This window comes from Crotalus tigris, unplaced genomic scaffold (assembly GCF_016545835.1).
Source record: "Crotalus tigris isolate CLP2741 ecotype Arizona unplaced genomic scaffold, ASM1654583v1 scf7180000018239.1010054, whole genome shotgun sequence".
In the NCBI taxonomy this organism is placed as follows: Eukaryota; Metazoa; Chordata; class Lepidosauria; order Squamata; family Viperidae; genus Crotalus; species Crotalus tigris.
This window is the reverse complement of record NW_024096901.1, coordinates 795453-814654: the sequence shown is the minus strand read 5'-3', so window position 1 is coordinate 814654 and position 19202 is coordinate 795453. Positions and strand designations below refer to the sequence as shown.

The following is a 19202-nucleotide window of genomic DNA, read 5'->3' as shown; positions in this document are numbered from 1 at the left end:
TTTCCTATTACCTATCCTTATCTTCTTATGAATATAACTTTGTTGCTTGTATCTTATGATTTATATTGTTTATTTAGTATCCTAGTATGATTTATGTTGTTTGCTTAGCTAGTATCCTATGACTATCACTAAGTGTTGCACCTTACGATTTATGATGAATGTGTTGTATCTTATGATTTATGATGAATGTATTTTTATGTTGATTAGGATCATGATTTATCACTATTGCTTACACTGAGAGCATATGCACAAGAGACAAATTCCTTGTGTGTCCAACCACACTTGGCCAATAAATAATTCTATCTATTACACCACTAAAAAAAAACCTATACAATGTGAAGTTGGTTTTAAAAATTACAAATTCACGTATCATTAGAATATAAAATGGCAGCCTTTCTTGCATCATTTATTGTAGATAAATGTAATCACTATTCTATCCAACTGAGTTTTTCATGTGAAAAAAGCATTGGGCTCACCTAGCAAGAAGGCTGCAAAGATTATGATTCCTAAGGAAGTTAAATGAATGGATGTCAAGTCATAAAGAAGCATCTGGGGCTTGTATTATTTTTAACTGTGCAAAGATCTGATGACTACTAACCTGTACAAGGTAATCTCTGGGCAAGAGAGGAAGGCGAACATGCTCCATCAGCTTTGCCATGTGTTCTAAGCGAGATTCTTTGTCATAATTTATCCACGAAATGACAGCTTCAAAGACCTGCAAACATAATTTGGAGACATAATTTGTCGTTACAAAATCCAAATTTGAAAGTAGTGATTTCATAAGTTGTGTAATAGTAAGTCTGCAGAAACTAGTTAAACATTTTTTTAAAGGCAGAAGATGGTAACAGAATAAGACTTGGGGAAAAAAGTCAGAAGTTCTAAGAAAAGAACAAATATGTATACCACTAAAAATTCTACTTTTTAGTTTAGAATAGATTTTGAGAGTTAGGGAAAGAAAATCAAATACAGTTTAGGTTGCAAATGTGGTCTCATAACTATAACAACTGTACACCCCAAATCTTGGTTTGTTTTGAAATCATCTAGTCACCAGCAACTGCAAATTTCTTTCAGTACAGGAGTTATGCCTGATAAGGAACTTCCAGGCTGGAAACCTAAATATTATCTGACAGGATCAGAAAGAATGTTGATGAAAAAAGGAGCTTCAATTAATGAAAGTGCAGTAGGAAGAAGTCACCAATGAGATGTCCAGATTAAAGAGCCGATGGCTCTTGTGCACATTTGTACGCTTGTGCTGCTTAAAAAAACGAATCCTTCAGCCAGTGTAAATTAGAGATGGGACATTAAATTGCAAGTGGCACTAATTGCATTCCATCCAGCTTGTTATACTTTCTACAAAAGGTTAATCAAATACTCATTTAGCAATGTTTTAAATTGTGAGCCTTGATCTGTATGCCTCCTCATCTTTTCAGCTTCATTAGTGGCCATTTTGGTCTATCCCTTTCCTGATCATAGAAGTCTTCTGCTTTTAAGTACATTGAATTTTTTTTAGGTTAGAGAATTGCAAAGCCTGCTGGAGTTTATTCCACTTCCGTCTTAGTTCTGGACAGCACCATGCAGACACTTTACAACAGAGGTCCCCAACCTCCGGTCTGGGACCGGTACTGGGCTGCAGCATGCCAGCAACCGGGCCTCACAAACAAGCAAAGCCCCATCTGTGAGATGCTGGCAACACACAAAACCACGCCCCCTCCAGTCCGCAGAAAAATCTCTCTCCACATAACTGGTCCCTGGTGCCCAAAAGGTTGAGAATCTCTGCTTTAGAACACAATTGTGCCAATCTTTAAAGCCCTCATTAGCTTGAGATCCAAATACCTACGGAAGCGTTGCTCCTTATGGCAGCATATCTGTGCCTTGCAAACTTTAGGGAAGGCTCTTCTCAAACAAGAGCATTTATTTCATATCCTTGTGACAGCCAGCAAAAGCTGTCATTTCTCTGAAAGATCTTTCTCTTCTCTCTTACAAAGTGAAGCAGGTTTTGCTCTAGTTTCATAATTACAGAAGACACAAATCAAGAATACCTTTTCCTCTGATGACACTGTGAGCTTGTCACTTGATATCAAGCTGCAAACTTGGTCCAAGCTTAAGCTAAGAAATTCTTCGCCAAGCATCACTTCAGGAAAATGCTGCTCTGTTCCAAAGAATTGGAAATTAAGAAAAGGAAGATCATAATGAAAATCCAAGTTTTCACTCAACCCAAAGGACTAGCAACAATAGCTGAACAATGGGATTGGAGGGTATAAAGAAGAACAGACTGATAGATGCTGAGGAGTGACACCAATAAAGGAAAATGAGTTCCACTGTCACATCAGGAAATGTATATATAGCCTGCTGCTATGAGTGTGTGAAATTCTGAACTTCACAGTCATACTGCAGAAGAGCCACAGCTTAAAACATGCTTGACATGCAAGGGGTTTCAGGTTCAATCATGTACAGAAAACAACAAGAAGGAACATCTAATTGAAACCCTGCAGGAAGCATCTGTCAACCAATGTACAAGCTGTAGGTCATTGACTGTAGGTCAGGGGTCTTCAAATTTGGCAACTTTAAGATTTGTGGACTTCAACTCCCAGAATTCCTCAGCCAGCCCTGGCTGGCTGAGGAATTCTGGGAATTGAAGTCCACAAGTCTTAAAGTTGCCAAGTTTGAAGACCCCTGCTGTAGGTAATAGAACTGTTGTCCAACACATTTGGGAAGTGCTTGGCTGAAAAAGCCTATAAAGCCTGTAATTGTAAATACTGTTTACACATATAAAATAATAACTGTACATTGGTAGAATAATGTAGGGCAGTTCCAAGAAAGACAGCTTCTGATATTAGTGTGAAAAACTGCACAAAGAAACTGAATTTCTCTTCAGACAAGTACTTCATAATAGATTGGGATCTAGCTTGTTTTTCAAGATGAAAAGCAATATAACGATTGCAATACAGATATTATCTTCAGCTCTTTTCATTTACAGTCTCAGCTGAGTGCTATTACTGAGTATTTCTTTAAAGTGGCTCTGTAAACACTTCTGTTTGCCAGCAGATGGCTCTTGAGAACACAAATCTCAACCCAACTTTAATAATTATAATGAACTATCACATATTATTCAATATTATAGGAAGCAATATTTAAAATGAGAATATAATGTTCTGAAGAAATATTTAAAACTGTATAAAGGCAAACATTTACACTCTAGTGGTAACTAGACTGTAGACCATACAACACACTAAACCAAAATCAAATAAATCATAGTGTTAACAGAAGTTATCAGCTTTAGGCATTTCTCAAAGAAGGTATTCAATGAGCTCATTGGTTGCTTTCTGCTGCTTTAAAATGCAAATTATTTCAATGTACACAGTTAATGTATAGCCAAAGGAATCTTGAATGCATTTCTGGAATATTTTCATTAACATTTCACAGGGGGATGTTAAAGTAATATGTTCCTCATGAAGGGCAACAAAACCTCAAGAGCAGTTCTTGCACTTAAACCAGATTTAAATTAAATGTTGTTCAGTGCTGGTCTGGTTAAAGATTAAATGGTTCTAAAAAAATCAAATATTTAAAGGTAATTATTTGTCCCAGATATAAGAAAGTAAGCAAAGCTCTGAACGCCCTACATTCAAGAAGTTCAGAAATGTGGATAAGAGAGCAACAGGCTTCATTTAGCAGCTGACTTTCAAAGCAGGTATAGCAAACATCTTTGTTGATCATAACAACCCATAATTTCTCTGGAAACTTTTACAGGTAACCTTCAACTTACAATCATTCATTTGGTGATCGTTCAAAGTTACAGCCCTTAAAAGACTTACAACCAGTTCTCCCTCTTACAAGCGACATAGCATCCCCACCAGTGACGTGATCAAAATTCAAATGCTTCACAACGGGCATATATTTGTAACCCTCGCAGGATCCTAGGATCACCATCTGCAGCCTTCCCAACCAGCTTCCAACAAGCAAAGTCAATGGGGAAAATTGAATTTGCTTAAACGGCAGCATGGTTAACAACTACAGTGATTTGCTTTGCAAACATGGACACTACTCACTTAACAACCGCCTGGCTTAACGATAGAGAGTCTGGTCTCAATTATGGTTGTAAGTCAAGGACTGCCTTACAGCCAACCCAAACTGACAGTCATCGTCACCGGTCCCAAGGTTTAAGGAGCCGTGGTGGTGCAGGGGTTAGAGTGTAGTATATTTGCAGGCTGACTATGCATTCCCATTGCCAGGAGTTCAATTCTCACCGGCTAGAGGTTGACTCAGCCTTCTGTCCTTCCGAGGTTGGTAAAATGAGAACCCAGGTTGTTTAGGGGCAATATGCTGACTCTGTAAACCATTTAGAGAGGGCTGTAAAGCACTATGAAGTGGTATATAAGTCTAGATGCTATTGCTGGTGCTATTAAGCAAGTGCTTTCTTCACAAGTCCTATATCTCTCCATCTTAGGTTTAATCTCACTATATTAAATGACCCCCAGTTCTGTCAGCCTAGCTAAAGTTCAGATATGTGAATTCTCTGCAATGACCTTGCTGGCCAGGGAATTCTGAGAGTTGAAAGTCTACAGATCTGGATTTGCTCAGGTTAAAAACACCACTTTAACAAGTCTCCTTTTAACTTCCTTTGCTGCAAGCTAACCAATCTAAACACTGTAGCTTTTTTCATAAGACTGCTGCTCTAGCCCCATAATCATATTGACTGCCCTTGTTTATATCTTTCCCGGCTTTCAAATTGGCCAAGGTTTGATGAATACCTGTATGCGTACTCTAAGTGCAGTATCACCAAAGATATATTATGAAGTGGTATATTGGTTGAACTGCTTATCAATAGGGCTTCTGTTCTCGTTTCATTACATCAGTAACAAGACCTTACAAAAATGTATTTTATGCATGTGAAAAAGGCCGTCTGCACTTAAGTAAAGGAACAAAATACAAGATCAACATTGCAGATATGCAAAACCTTTAGATCTGGTTTGTTTAGTGACCATGTCAATACAAACGTGCAGATAAATTGTGCTAATAAGGGATGCCTGTATGAGTTGTTTCATTTTCAATTCTTCCTTTCCTAATGCCTCCAAGCCTGAAATACGCCTTTTCTTTTCTACACATATCACAGAATGCATCCATGTTTGCCTAGCCCTATCTGTCATGTTTCAAAAATCCCCCTTTTTAGTCAGTCTTCAAGACAACCTGGCATATGAAAATTATCTCTATTTTCTGTTAGTTTAGTTAGCTACCATTATGTCAGAGCATCTATCCTCTTAGCACATGCCTGCTGCACTTCATTAATTAAAAACATGCAGAAAAGATTTGTATCTGGATTTGCAAATTAATTTAACTCACACTTAAAATGTCCTAATTATCAGTCAAGTGCAGTTTATTTCAACAAGGAGGATAGAAATAGAGCTGCAGCTATATAGAATCATCTTATTATCCTACTGTGTTACCATCATCATCATCATCATGAGCCATGGTGGCGCAGTGGTTAGAATGCAGTATTGCAGGTTACTTCTGCTGACTGCCAACTGCCTATAGTTTGGCAGTTCGATCCTGACTGGCTCGAGGTTGACTCAGCCTTCCATCCTTCCAAGGTCAGTAAAATGAGGACCCAGATTTTTGGAGGCAATACCTGACTGTATAAACTGCTTAGAGAGGCCTGTAAAGCTGTAAAGGGGTATATAAATCTTAGTGCTATTGCTATTACTATCAAGAAAGAAGACTCTATCGTTGATATGGACACCATTTCCATTCCTTTAGGAAAGGCTCCAGGTAAGGCACTTTATGGTAAGGACAATTATGACAAAGGCTACAATGGGACTAGGGAATAGATCTGAAATCTCTGGAGAAAAACAATTTGCTTCAGTGGTCAGGCATTTTCTGCAGATCTGTTGAAGTATTTGACTTCAAAGCCGATAAATAACAATAGTGAGAGGATACTTTAAGATTCACTACTGTATTCTTGCTATTTTACCTATAACTTTCTATAACTGTTTATCCTTCTGAGAGCTGAAACAAGACCATGTGGTTTAAGTACTCCCCATATCAGAAACCTGCCAATTGGAAATTGAACAAGACTACATTTTTACAACTTCTCTCAAATACTGTATATTCACTTCCAGTGAACAGAGTAAAAAGTCTTTAATATTATAGCTGTATACTACATTTTAATCATATAACAGGCCAATGGCAGGCTACCAGTTGGCTTCAAGAGTTGTAAGTTCAAATAAGAGGCACCCTAATGGCTCAAAAACCACTTCCTCTCCCTATTCTTCCACTACCTTCTCAATTCTGAAATAGCTGAGACAAGCTTGCAGCAGAAACAGAACAGTACATTTTCACCAAAAACTTGTCCTTCAACCTGACCTTATATTTTCCGAATACTCCTTCTACTCAAACAACCAATTACACATGATAAAAACCTCTTCTTTGTAACTCCTTCAACTCAAAATATCTGCTTATTCATGATACAAGCTCTTCATTGTAGCTTGCTCTCTCTACTTACATCTAGTCTTTCTGTTACTTCTCTTTCTTTCTTTAGATTTTGTGTACTTTTCTTCTTCCTAATGTAAGATTAGAACCTGACTATAAATTTGTTTTCCTCCATAGCTCTCTTAACATTCTCTGGTTTTTCTCTAAAAACCCATCATGGTGTTTCTTTCCTATGCAAACTTGACTCCACAACCTTCGGCTCAAAAGATAAAATGTTCTTTGATTTTTAAATTCAGTGGGTACGTCCAAGAAAGCAAAAACATGCGCCCAAGTAGAACCTCAACGTTCTACCTAGCCACATATCTTTTTTCTAACTTCCCCCATATCCTTTTCCAGTTAATGATGTATTAACTTAGAGTTGACTAGGGAGCAGACAATTACTATTAGGAAGGATAAGGCTGATTGTTGTTTCAGTATATCTTAAATATGCAATGGTCATTTTACTCAACACTGCCATTTCAAAACATTGGTATAATTTTTTTTGTAAAAATTCTGTAAAATTGCCTGCTTGTAAATTGAAAGCATTTTGTAATTCTCTTGTCTGTTTGGAACATCTAGGATGAAAAGGTGTATTTAAAGTACCAGATGTCTATTTAGATGAGATAATATCTTAATGGTGGCTTTTTCCAATGTTTGTCCCTCCAGACCTGAAGAGCATGCAGGCAAGGAATTTGGAGAGCTGAAGTCCATTCTTCTGAAGGACACCTAGGTTGGGGTGGCTGTTCTAGCTTAAGAGTATGAAACATACTGACCTCCAAACTACAACTTTTGATATACTTCATCCAACATCATCATTATTCAAGAATTATGAAAATTCATCCTGAAATATCTATGAGATGCCATGCTGCCTTCCTCTACTTGAGTGATTTAGATTATATAAAATGCTAATTCTAACCGGTAAAATTCAACTGAAAATATATAAATATATTATCACCTGCAAAATTAGCAAAAATGTTTAAAAATGTGTCTAGCAATTGTTGGAAATGCAGACAAAATCCATGCACGTATTAGCATCTTTGATGGACATGCCCCAAAGCAAAGAACTATTGGTCAAAAATATATAGGTGGCTAGAAAACATGATAGGAGCACATGTAGACTATAAACCAGAATTGTTTCTTTTAAGCATAATTTCAGAAAATTATGATAAGAAATGTGTATACTTAATATTACATATATTAACAGCAGTGAGAATTACATTTGTTCAATACTGGAAAAATGAAGAAATACCATCTGAAAATGAAGGGGAAGCAAGATTCAGAATACTTTCAAACATGGGAAAATTTTTACAAATGATTAGAAAAATGAAATAAAGGGTAGGAATAGAAATTGTATTGCTATTAATGTTAAACACATAAACCCAGACAATGTGTTGCTTATTAAATACTAAAGACTGTTACTGTAAAAAAATAATAAAATATACATTAAAAAATGAAAATATATAAATATTTAGTTGAATTTTACTGGTTAGAATTAGCATTTTATATGTTAAAAGTTCTCTTATTACGCAACAGGATCACCTACAAGCTTAAGCCGCAAATTAGTTCTCCCCCCCCTCCCCCTTTGTTTTGTTTTATATTGAAGGATGAGTACCAGTATTCAAGATGTCAATATTTTCATATTTGAAAACCAGGAACATCTTGAGGTTGTTACAATCACCTGCATAGGCATTGGCCTGTTGCAATAATTCTGTGCAGGTGTGCACATCTGCAAATGCGCGAATTCCAAGGCAATTTGTGGGATGGAGCTGAGACTGAAGAAAGTCACAACAGTTCTGTCGAACATCCATCAGCTGTAACAAGCTGGCAGCTGGCAATAAAACCTGAAATTCAAAAAAGAAAAGCAATTAACAATTGAAGTCCCATGTTAGGTCCTCCAAAAAATACCGCATTGAAACACGATTCTAAAAAGTATTAAAGACTAACCAAACTACAACACACCAGAGCAAGAAACGAACTATATTTCTCTACTTCTTCAACATACTTCAGCCAAACAGAACAATAAAATTGCAGTATGCCCCGAGGTGCATTCATTCTATTATTCCAGCAAGAACAATCTAACCCAGCTGGATCACACGGGAATATCACAAATCAGTAACTTTTTTAGAGAGCACTAACCCCAACAGGCATCAATAAAATTAAACAATCAGTTTCTAGGCCTCAATACCTTGATTCTTAGAATAGATTAGCCCTCACCTAGTAAAGAGAAACTAATAGTAATTGGGGTTTTTTTTAGCTAACATCAGTTTTTCAGGATTTTAATATTCTCAAATAATGAAGGACAAAATGAAAAGATAATTAACAGCATGCTTCCCAGGAAGGGGAACATCCACATCTATGTTATATTTCAATGGTTAAATTATTGGAGTATCATAGAACAAGAGCCAGCACTTTCAAAATTGGCAAACTGGACTCTCAAAATTGGCAAACTGGACTCTCAAGATTCTATCCCAGAGGTCATCAACCTTTTGGGCACCAGGGACCAGTTCCGTGGAGAGAAGTTTTTCCATGGACCGGAGGGGGCGTGGTTTTGTGTGCTGCCTGCATCCCACAGATGGGGCTTTTCTTGTTTGTGCGGCCCAGTTGCTGGCATGCCGTCGCCCGGTAAAGGTCACGGACCGGGGGTTGGAGACCCCTGCTCTATCCTTTAGAAACCCCTTCACAGATCTTCTCAGACTGAGAGGAAAAGTTTAAAAGTGTTTCATCTCTTGTTCATCGTTTTCCACAGAACTGGAAACCCTAAGCTGCAAATTCCTGACTCTCTGGAGAATAATGACTCTGAGAAGGTGAAGATAGTTACAGCTCAATGCAGATTTTCCCTGCCAATTCAAGCAATCAGGAAGAGATGGAGATGGGTTGTTACCATGCTCATATCTATATTTCCTATTTTATAATGCCTGGAGAGGGCCTCAAAGTGATCTCAACTAGAATGTAACACCAGGAGTTGGGATGTACAAAAACAGATAAATATGAACTGAATACTAACCTTTGAGCATCCAAACTCACACTGCAATGGACTGTAAATTTCATTTAAAATCTTTAGATTTCATTATCCTCATTAAACTCTATGGTGGTGGTACACTACGCCTATTATCCATATGGACCGGATGCTGGCTTGCTAAGTGGGGTGGGGTTGGTGGGTGGAGCACAACTATGTAAAGCACTGGAACAATTCACTCCCAGTGCTGACTTTTCTTTTGCATTAAAGTTTGCTGGTCACCTGTTCCTTCTGTGTTTGGAGTTTATCAGCAGCTGCCAGAGGACAGCTGACACCTGAACTGAAACAACAAACAACACACTAGACCAGTGTTTCCCAAACTTGACAATTTTAAGGCATGTGGACTTCAACTCCCAGAATTCCACAGCCAGCATTGCTGGCTGTGGAATTCTGGGAGTTGAAATCCACATGCCTTAAAATTGTCAAGTTTGGGAAACACTGCACTAGACCAAGCTATTGTATTTTCACTGTCATGTCAAATGTAGTGTTCCAAAAGTACATTCTGTATTTTTAATCTCTTCAGAGATGCTCAATCTCGAAAAGACAGTACCAATTTTGTGTGTGAACATTCATGCACACATGAGTATAATAAATCAAATGACAATGGTTCATTTTAAATTTCAACCCAAAACGTATTCTGTACTTTTACTACTTTTTTACAGCTAACATTAAAAAATGAAAACTTTCCAAAGTGGCTTACATAAAAAAAGCAATAATCCTTTTTCTCTACTTTTGATAAACCCTCCTATGATTAGTGGCTCTTTTGACTGAGATGTGTACAAGATGATACTGTAAATGGTACTAACAGCAAGAAAATAATGAGAAGAAACAAAATATAAAAAGCATATCTGCTAATAAATTCTATCATAGGTTTGTTGACCACCGTTCCCAATAATTTACACATAGTATTTTTTTATGCAAAATTTTACAGAACTAAAATATACATATATTCAGGAATGAAGGCGAATATATGTGTCCCAGTATAATGTTGCAGGATCCAATCTGATCCTCTGGGGCCAAATTGGATCCTGCAACATGTATTCAGATCAATGATTTGAACAACACAAGAAACACCACTGGCGGCAGGAGTTTTTTTTCAAGAGTAAACAAAGAGAACTCAAACATTCTTTAAATGTTGCTTGAGGCATCCTTGGTACTCTCTGATGAAGTTACCTAGTTTGGGCAATGAAACATCTGCAAGAAAACAACCAAGTCCAGAGTGCACCAAGGACCCTCATTTCAATCCTAGCTATCGATAAATATTGCTTGTTCAAAATTAATCTCTGTGTTTTACTTATATCCACAAGACTGAAAATATATTACCTCTTAAGCTTCCTGCTATTTCGCATAGTTATATTGAATATGGATGCTTAAAATGGCTCTATTTCTTAAGATTTCAAATTTATGTACTTTTAAACATTTAACTGTTTTCTTACATTGTCATATTTCATACTCGGGGAAACGTGATACATTGATTTGTTGTAATTAAATAATACAGTTAAGAACCAGCAGAAAATCATCATCAAAAGCCTTGTAAGATGGAAAGCATTCTACAGCCGATTAAAAAATAATTTGCAGGCCAGGAAGCTTCAATGATCTGCCAACACCACAGAGGAACCAAGAGGTTCGTTCCCAACTTCCCTCACCTGGACATTCTCTTCTGTGACCTCTACCTCTGCTGTGTAGATATAATCAATTAGCTTGCTTAAGGTTAGTCCATCAACATCTTTGATTTCTATCTTCTTTGCTTTGCTTTCCGTCATATCTCCTGAAATGCAATTTTAGAAATTAGTTTAAGCGGCAGTCATGAGTCTGAGCTGGGAGAGTTGCCATTAGGTTCCCTTTTATTTTAAAAACAACCTTTTGCATAGCCAAAAATACATTTGGGAAAGTGAACAAATCTCTTTTTGAACCAATTATTAGGGACCTATTGTTTTGAGGATGATGGAATGGTCAGCTGTTAGGACTAGACAATCTCCCAAGTCCCTTCCATCTCTTACAATCTGTAGTGTTCTACATAATTTTGTACAAAAACAAAAAGCCAAAACCAACATGTTTTTGATTCTTTTCTAAAATGATAAATTGAGTATTTTTATGCCTACAAAACTAGGTAACTGTGCTTATCCTCTGATTAAGAACACAATGATTGTGACTGTCATAGTGAAAAGTTCTTCCGTTTCTGTATTCCTTTATAGCCAAACCTCAGAATAGATAGTCTGAGTAAAACCAGAGTGGACAAGAATACAGCATTTGGGGATATATTCCATATATCTTTGGAGATGGATTTTAATTAGGGGGAAAATTAGGAGAAGGGAACTGAGGATAGTATGATCAGGGCTTTTTTTTTTCATAGAACGCCCAGAATGGAGTTCCGGCACCTTTTTTGGATGGAACCTTGTAGGGTAGGCAAGGCAGGTTGTATGACGTGTGTGAGTTCTGACACCTTTTTTTTTTCTTTTTTTAGAAAAAAAGCACTGAGTATGATTAAATCTGAAAATCCAAACTGTATCTTTCCATTATACATTCTTATTGCTATATATGAACATTGCCAAGTTTTGTAATTTCTGTTTCATAAATGAAGAGTTTTATTATTTACAGTCCTCATCTCAAATTTAACTGGGAGAACCGAGGTGGCGCAGCAGTTAGAGTGCAGTACTGCAGGCCACTTTAGCTGACTGTGTTCAGCAGGTCACCGGTTCAAATCTCACCGGCTCAAGGTTGACTCAGCCTTCCATCCTTCCGGGGTAGGTAAAATGAGGACCCAGATTGTTGGGGGCAATGTAAATATATATATACATTGCTTACTGGTGTACACCGCTTAGAGAGTGCTTGCACTTAAAGCGGTATATAAGTCTCATAAATAAATAAATAAATAAACTGACTTGAAAAAGAAGACAGGACACTTATCCATTACTTAAATTATTTCCTTTTTCTCCCAAATATATTTCTAGCTTGATGTTCCTGGGAAGGAGAAAAATATTTTCTTGCCTTTTCTTCACAAAAAGTGATTCTGCCTATTACTAAAAATGAGGACAAATCCCTGCATTCCTGACAGTAGATAATTCCTTTGGATTTATCACTAGTGAGTTTTAATCATGGAGGACAACATAATTCTAGTAGCCTATCATTGGCAATGGATTTACTCAGCAAATATTCTACCAAATCACTTAAATATGATGTGTGAACTTTATTCTTTTTCTATCACACATTCAGATATGTAGCAAATCTTTCACCAAGTAGTAAAATATTTGCCCATGCAGTTGAATAATCTGCATTATCATACAGTACTTTGTCATAGCAAAGCATTTCAGCACAGAAACTATCCCTGTTGTTTGCTATTTTTTTAGTAATAGTTTATTCGTTTATCAAAATATAAAATACAAAGAGAAATTCAAAAAAGTAATAGAAAACTAGGAGGAGGGAGAGGGGGAAATGGTGTAAAGAGAGAAAAGAAAAAGGCACCAACTTCTGACTCTCTTTAGCACAGTAGTAGAAGATAAGATTACAACTGCAACTTTTACTTTTACACAACAGTATGTACAAGCCATTTCTATAATAATAAACCTATCTAATTAGCAAAAACAAAATCAAAGTTTCATTTTTTTTATTGCAAGCACAAAATCCAGAAGCAATTTTAAAATAGAAACAAGGTAGATATATTTTCTCTTCTTTAAATAAAAGAATCAATTTGGCCATCTCTGCTTCTCTTTGCTGTGGGGAATAATATATACTTCAATTAACTCATTAATCTTTATCATAATTCATATTAAGAGAATCGTCTATATTATTTCAACTTTTTTACCCCTAAAGGGAGAAAACACTTTTTCCAGTTTGGATATTTTACTATTTACTGTTGTTCACTATTGTGCTCCATGGCTGATGTCACCTGTAATGTGTGACATCTAGCAACATTGCCTGATCTGGAAAAAAACAACAACTGCAGATTGGCAATTTATTATCTAATGTAATTACCTGGGGAGGCTTTTTCATTTTCAAAGAATGGTACACAGTAGATTTGAGAAAGAGAAAAAGGCAATGGGGAATATACGTGGGTGGGAGGGAAAAGACACACCTGCTTTAAAGACTTGCTGACAAACTGAACAAGAGCACCAAACATGCTTCAGAGCTTTTTTCCCTTTGAATCTGCACAGTCTTTATGGGCATATGCACAAAAAAGAGGAACTAGGGTTTGGGTTTTTTTTTTAAGGCCTTATAAAATTGGCACATACTGTTTGGAAAGAACTACAAGCATTATCAGTGACAATATTTCTTAAATAGCAAGAATATAATCTTTCATACACATCCCCCCCATTGGTAGCAAAATATTGTAACAATTTATAGGACAAGTATGATTAATTAGCAGTAGATCAATTAACACTTTTGTACTCATGTACTTTGAACAACAAAGAAATGGAGATTGGTTTCTTATTTAGCGCTTTGCAGGCAACCGAGTCAGTCTGTACAATTGCAATGTTACAGCCATTAAAAAATACTTAAGTGTTTTAAAGATCACTTCATACAAGTAAAATGTTTTAAAAATACCTGAACTGTATCTATTAAATGTCACACACATGCACAAGTACACTTCTATTTCTTCATTTGCTCAAGCAAAAAGAAACCATGGGTTTTTAATGACTGTGATCAAAAAGTCAAAAGAGCTCATTATTAATTGTAAAATATTATGCAGATGAAACATAGTCACAAGTAAGATACTTAGTGAATTGTGGTCTGCAGAGGATTCACCCCAAGGGTGATATTACACTCTGAAAGATTTTTTTCTATTTTTGAGGTAAAAATCATAACCCCAGTTACCATAAACGATAAAGAAAGGCAAAAAAAATGGAGAGAAGAGAGACAAAAGATCACAGAGCTTGTGTTTGTTTTAAATGGATAAGTACCGGTTGTCACCTTTGTGCTCAAATAAGGGTCTTACCCTCTACCACAGTCTGTCCAATCCGTAGCCTAGACTTCTAGTAATGCGGTCCTACAAGATTGTAAACTTTTAATATTATGTGATTTATATACATTAACTACAGGTAGTCCTTGACTTACAATCATAATTGAGCCCCAAATTTCCGTTGTTAAGTGAAACATTTGTTAAGTGAGTTTTGCCCCATTTTACAACCTTTCTTGCCACAGTTGTTAAGTGGATCGCTGCAGTTGATTAGTAAGTAACCCGGTTGTTAAGGGAATCTGGCTTCCTCTTTGATTTTGCTTGTCAGAAGATCGCAAAAGGTAATCCCATGATCTTGGGACACTGCAACCGTCATAAATATGAACCAGCTGCTAAGCATCTGAATTTTGTTGACATGATCATGGGGCTTCTGCAAAGGTCGTAACTGTGAAAAACAGTCATAAGTCACTTTTTTCAGTTCCACTGTAACTTTGAACAATCACTAAACAAACTGTTGTAAGTCAAGGACTATTTATTCCTCTTCAGTCAATGCAGCTCAGGCAAGCCAAAATGCTGGACACCCATGCTCTACTATCAAAGCCAGTCCAATGACAGCCTTTATGCAAAGGACAAAAAAAACCTATACTAAGAAGAGTATATTGATTTTAACTTACACTATCTCCACAATAAAATCCATAATGTGAAACTCCACAGCCATGAGACATTCACTAACAATGAGGAATATTGGCTTATACTGTAAGCAATGTACTTTGTGCCCCTTTTTCCTTCTTTTTAATAAAGGCTGTGCCTCCATTTCTCATCACACATTCATATAACAGCATCCCATGTAACATCACCAAGTAACATTCTCTTTACTCTTCCCGAAATAACAGTAGTTATTTGTTTGGAAAACAAAGTTACCTGTAAACATTGCACAGAAATATGGACTGCAAGCTGCTAGGACAATACGGTGGGCTTCAATTTCAATGTCTTCAGCAACGATTACCACATCGCAAAGAAGCCGCTTGCTGTGAACATATCAACAGTGATGGTTTCAGAACCAATCTGGCAAATACAGAACTATTAAATAAATAGTAAGTAAATGTAGGCTACAGTTGCGATGCTTGTTTACCTTTTTATTAGGATCTACAGTATATGCCACTTATTAGAATAAATCTTCCCAGATAATAAAAATTGCAAAAATATAACAACACCGTAATAAGAAAAACAATTATACAATAACCCACCAATCCCCAATTCAAACGAGTCAGTGCCATGTATGCAGTGTTGTTGACCCGGAATTAGGAGACAGCATAGGAAGTATCAGCTGAATAAAAACGTAAAGCTTAAAGGCAACTTCTGGTTTCCTGTATTTTTTTTATCAAGCAAAACCTCAGAACCTGCACAACAGTGTCCTTCACCAAATTCAGTTTCAGTTACAGGCTAAGATAGTCATGTAAGGTTTAAGAGGACTAGAGAGATAAGGTCTAACAAACATCACATGGAAAGCAATGCTACAAGCAAGTCACAACTGAGAAATAGCAATCCCTTGTTCAATCTGGTGAAATGAATAATGAGCACAAAAGCAGGCCTCCAGTGCCAACTACAGTGTTTCCCCGAAAGTAAGACCGGGTCTTACTTTCTTTTGGATTCTGAAGTAAGCACTAGAATTTACTTCCAGGGACGGCTTCCTTTTTGCCAGTATCAGTAGGCAGTGAGCGCGCAGGGATGGGGCAGGGCCTGTGCATGGCGTGAAGAAGCAATGCAACGGTGAGAGTGTGGTGGCGGACCAGTTATGGTACCGGTACGGGCAGGGCGCATGCCCTTCCCGTGCCAGGTCAGCCCCTACAACTTCCAACTTCTTGCGAAAAAGATCTTGCAAAGTTGGAATTGATTGATTGACCTTTTTTCCCCAAAACAACTTCATTTGTTTCCCTGCACACGGCAGCGGAGAAATGTGAAGGAAAAATGGAACGGGGCTGGAAGTCAGGTAAGGAAAGAAATGAAATTCCTGGGGGAAGCAAGGGTATCTGTGCAGTGGTGTGGTAAACTCTCCAGCTTCACGGGGAAGGGGCAGCCAGCATGGGTGCTGACAGCAGGGCGCCCGCCCGCTTCACCTCCCTCCCTCCCCAAGCCTCCAGCACTCCACCTGCCACTTTGGTCAGCCTGGCCACTGCCTAGCAAGTTTGGAGAAGGCTGCACTATAAAGCATGGGCAGCTAAAATCAATCTAACTGCTATCTTAGACTTCCCAGTTAGTATATGGCCCATCAGAAGTACAATCCAGATTAAAATCTAGTATAAAACTCAATCCAAAATAGGTAGTTTCCCAATCCCTACAATCTCTATCTTTCTGGATTAATTTTTCATTATCTCATCCTCATCTGTCTCTAAAAACTATCTAGTTACCAGTTTTGTTTTTAAAGCTTAGTTTAGAGCAGGACAATTGGCCAAAAATAAAGATGAAGCCAATTTCGGCATTATCCAATTCCATGACTGTATGGTCTTCCCTCCTTAAACTGTACAGGTAGTCCTTGACTTACAACCACAACTGAGCCCAAATTTCTGTCGCTCAATGAAACATTCATTAAGTAAATTTTGTCCATTTTACGATTGTTAAGTGAATCATTGAAGTTGATAGGTTAGTAACAAGGTTGTTAAGTGAATTTAGTTTTTCCATGGACCTTGCTTCTCAGAAGGACAGGACACAACAAAGGTCATAAATATGAACCAGTTGCCAAGCACCTGAATTTTGATCACATGATCATGGGGATGCTGTGAAGGTCATAAGTATGAAAAACAATCATGTCGTATTTTTCAATGCTGTTGTAACTTTGAACAGTCGCTAAATGAACTGTTATAAATCGAGGACTACCTGTACTTCCATCAGTATATTTAGCATCCACTTTTATATTATTTTGAATTTGAATTGCATATGTGCTGCAAGCTAAAATGGATGACCCCCAATGACACTGTTACTCAACCTACAAGACTTGAGTAGCGATACCTGGGAAACTATCTGGGTGAGAAATGTTAAATTTACACAAGCCCAGAATTTAAGGGAGAATTTTTATAAAATGTTTTATAGATGGCACCTTGATCCACAAAAGATGTCTCTCATGTATCCTGACTTACAGCCTAAATGTTGGAGATGTGGCTGTTTGGATGCCACTTATTATCATATTTGGTGGTCGTGTAAAAATATAAAAGCTTTTTGGATTAAGATATGGTGGAATATTCAGAGAATTTTTAGAAAGAGGGTAAAATTTACTCCACAATTATTTTTGCTTGGTATTGTTACTGATTGTGATGCTAAGGAGGTTATATTGATGTTGAATTTAATTACAGCCGCAAGGCTGCTAGTAGGTCAATATTGGAAGAAGGAATCTTTGCCTACTTTGCAAGAGTGGTTTTTTAAAGTATCTTATTTGGCGGAAATGGCAAAGATTTCGGCTTTCTTAAAAGAGCAAATGCAAGAGAAATTTTTTGCTGTATGGGAAAAATGGATAAATTTTATACACTTTAAATTGGATATGAAAAAATACCATTTAGCTTTTTTATAACTTGTATAAAAACTCTACTTTTTTTTTCTTTGCTTTGCTTTTTTTTAAAATATTTTTTCTTTTTAAGGTTTATAATTCTTTATTCATATATATTTTGTTCTTAATTATCTTATAATTTTGTTAATTTCTTTTAATTAAGCCTATATTCTGGTCTGGGAAGCTCGGGGGGGGGAGGGAGGGGGTGATTTGGGAGGGGTTGGGGGAGGGTTGTATTGTTTTGTTTTTTGTTTTTTTGTCTTATTGTAGTTGTTATTTTTTTTCTGTCTTTGTAAAAGTTTTTTAAAAATTTTCAATAAAAAAAAAAGACTTGAGTAGCATCAGTTTCTTCATTTAAAACACAATTAATATTGTTCCTATTTCGATTGCCCATTTACCCATATGCTGGACTTTTAAGATACAAAGATCAAGTTTCTTATTTATCTACATAAAGGCTCAAAAGTATAGATTTCATTTTTAAAAACTTGTTCCATATATATTGCATTTACCTGGGCTCATCTGGGGATAAACAAACATTGTCAGATCAGGATAATCAATAAGTAAACATAATTTAATGGTGTCTGAATTTTCTATCTCCAGCACTAATAAACTGGCAGGTCAAATCAACCATCCATTCTTGGACGAGTTTGTTTCACAGGGAAGACTCAAGAGTGCAGCTGACTTTTAATGTCACCAGCACTAAGGAATCCCAAGTTATATGGGAAGATCAACTCTCACCAGCTAAGACTCTTCCTCCTTTTATTGGTACAGTATATCCCTTTCTTAAATAATGTTACCAGAGGCAGATGGGCTTTTCTCGCTTTCCTGTCCCCACACTGATTCATTGGCCCCTCAACACCGTTCTGCATAACCCTGCTATGGCAATCAGCTGTCATCTACCACTTTAAAGTATTCAACAGGTGCCCTATTTTAGTTCTGTGATGTCTCAGCAGCAGAAGCAATAGTAGTAAGAATAAATCAGCAGTAAGCAGGAAAGGGAAGAGATAAGAGGAGTTTCAGGACAGCTGCAGTGTAGCTTGCTTAGAAGGACGTCACAGGTAACATATATTATTAGTGCTTCTAACAGGAAAGCTGTCAGTCTTCTCCCATTATTCCCCACAGCATTAAATTACAAATAGAATAATCTAGTATTTTATCATACTAATCTGCCTTGCACCAAACAATCCACAGTCCTCCAGTCTTTCATGTTCTATGCCATCAAAGAAGGGGCAAAAGCAAGTTGACACCAAAACCAAGGGACACAGGAAAGATAATTCACTCAGGACTGACAT

At 37.0% G+C, this 19202-nt stretch overlaps 1 protein-coding gene across 3 annotated transcripts in view; it reads right to left on the bottom strand.

Moving 5' to 3' along the window:
• The window catches only part of KLHL3 (kelch like family member 3), a 54966-nt gene that overhangs the window by 16211 nt on the left and 19553 nt on the right, over positions 1–19202 (bottom strand). For all 3 annotated transcript variants that reach the window (XM_039349269.1, XM_039349270.1, XM_039349271.1), the window contains exons 3-7: positions 15294–15400; positions 11125–11246; positions 8141–8303; positions 2040–2149; positions 599–715 (exon numbers count right to left, since the gene is read on the bottom strand). In XM_039349269.1, coding sequence (XP_039205203.1) covers positions 599–715; positions 2040–2149; positions 8141–8303; positions 11125–11246; positions 15294–15400 — 619 coding nt within the window. The remainder of the gene's footprint in view (positions 1–598; positions 716–2039; positions 2150–8140; positions 8304–11124; positions 11247–15293; positions 15401–19202) is intronic.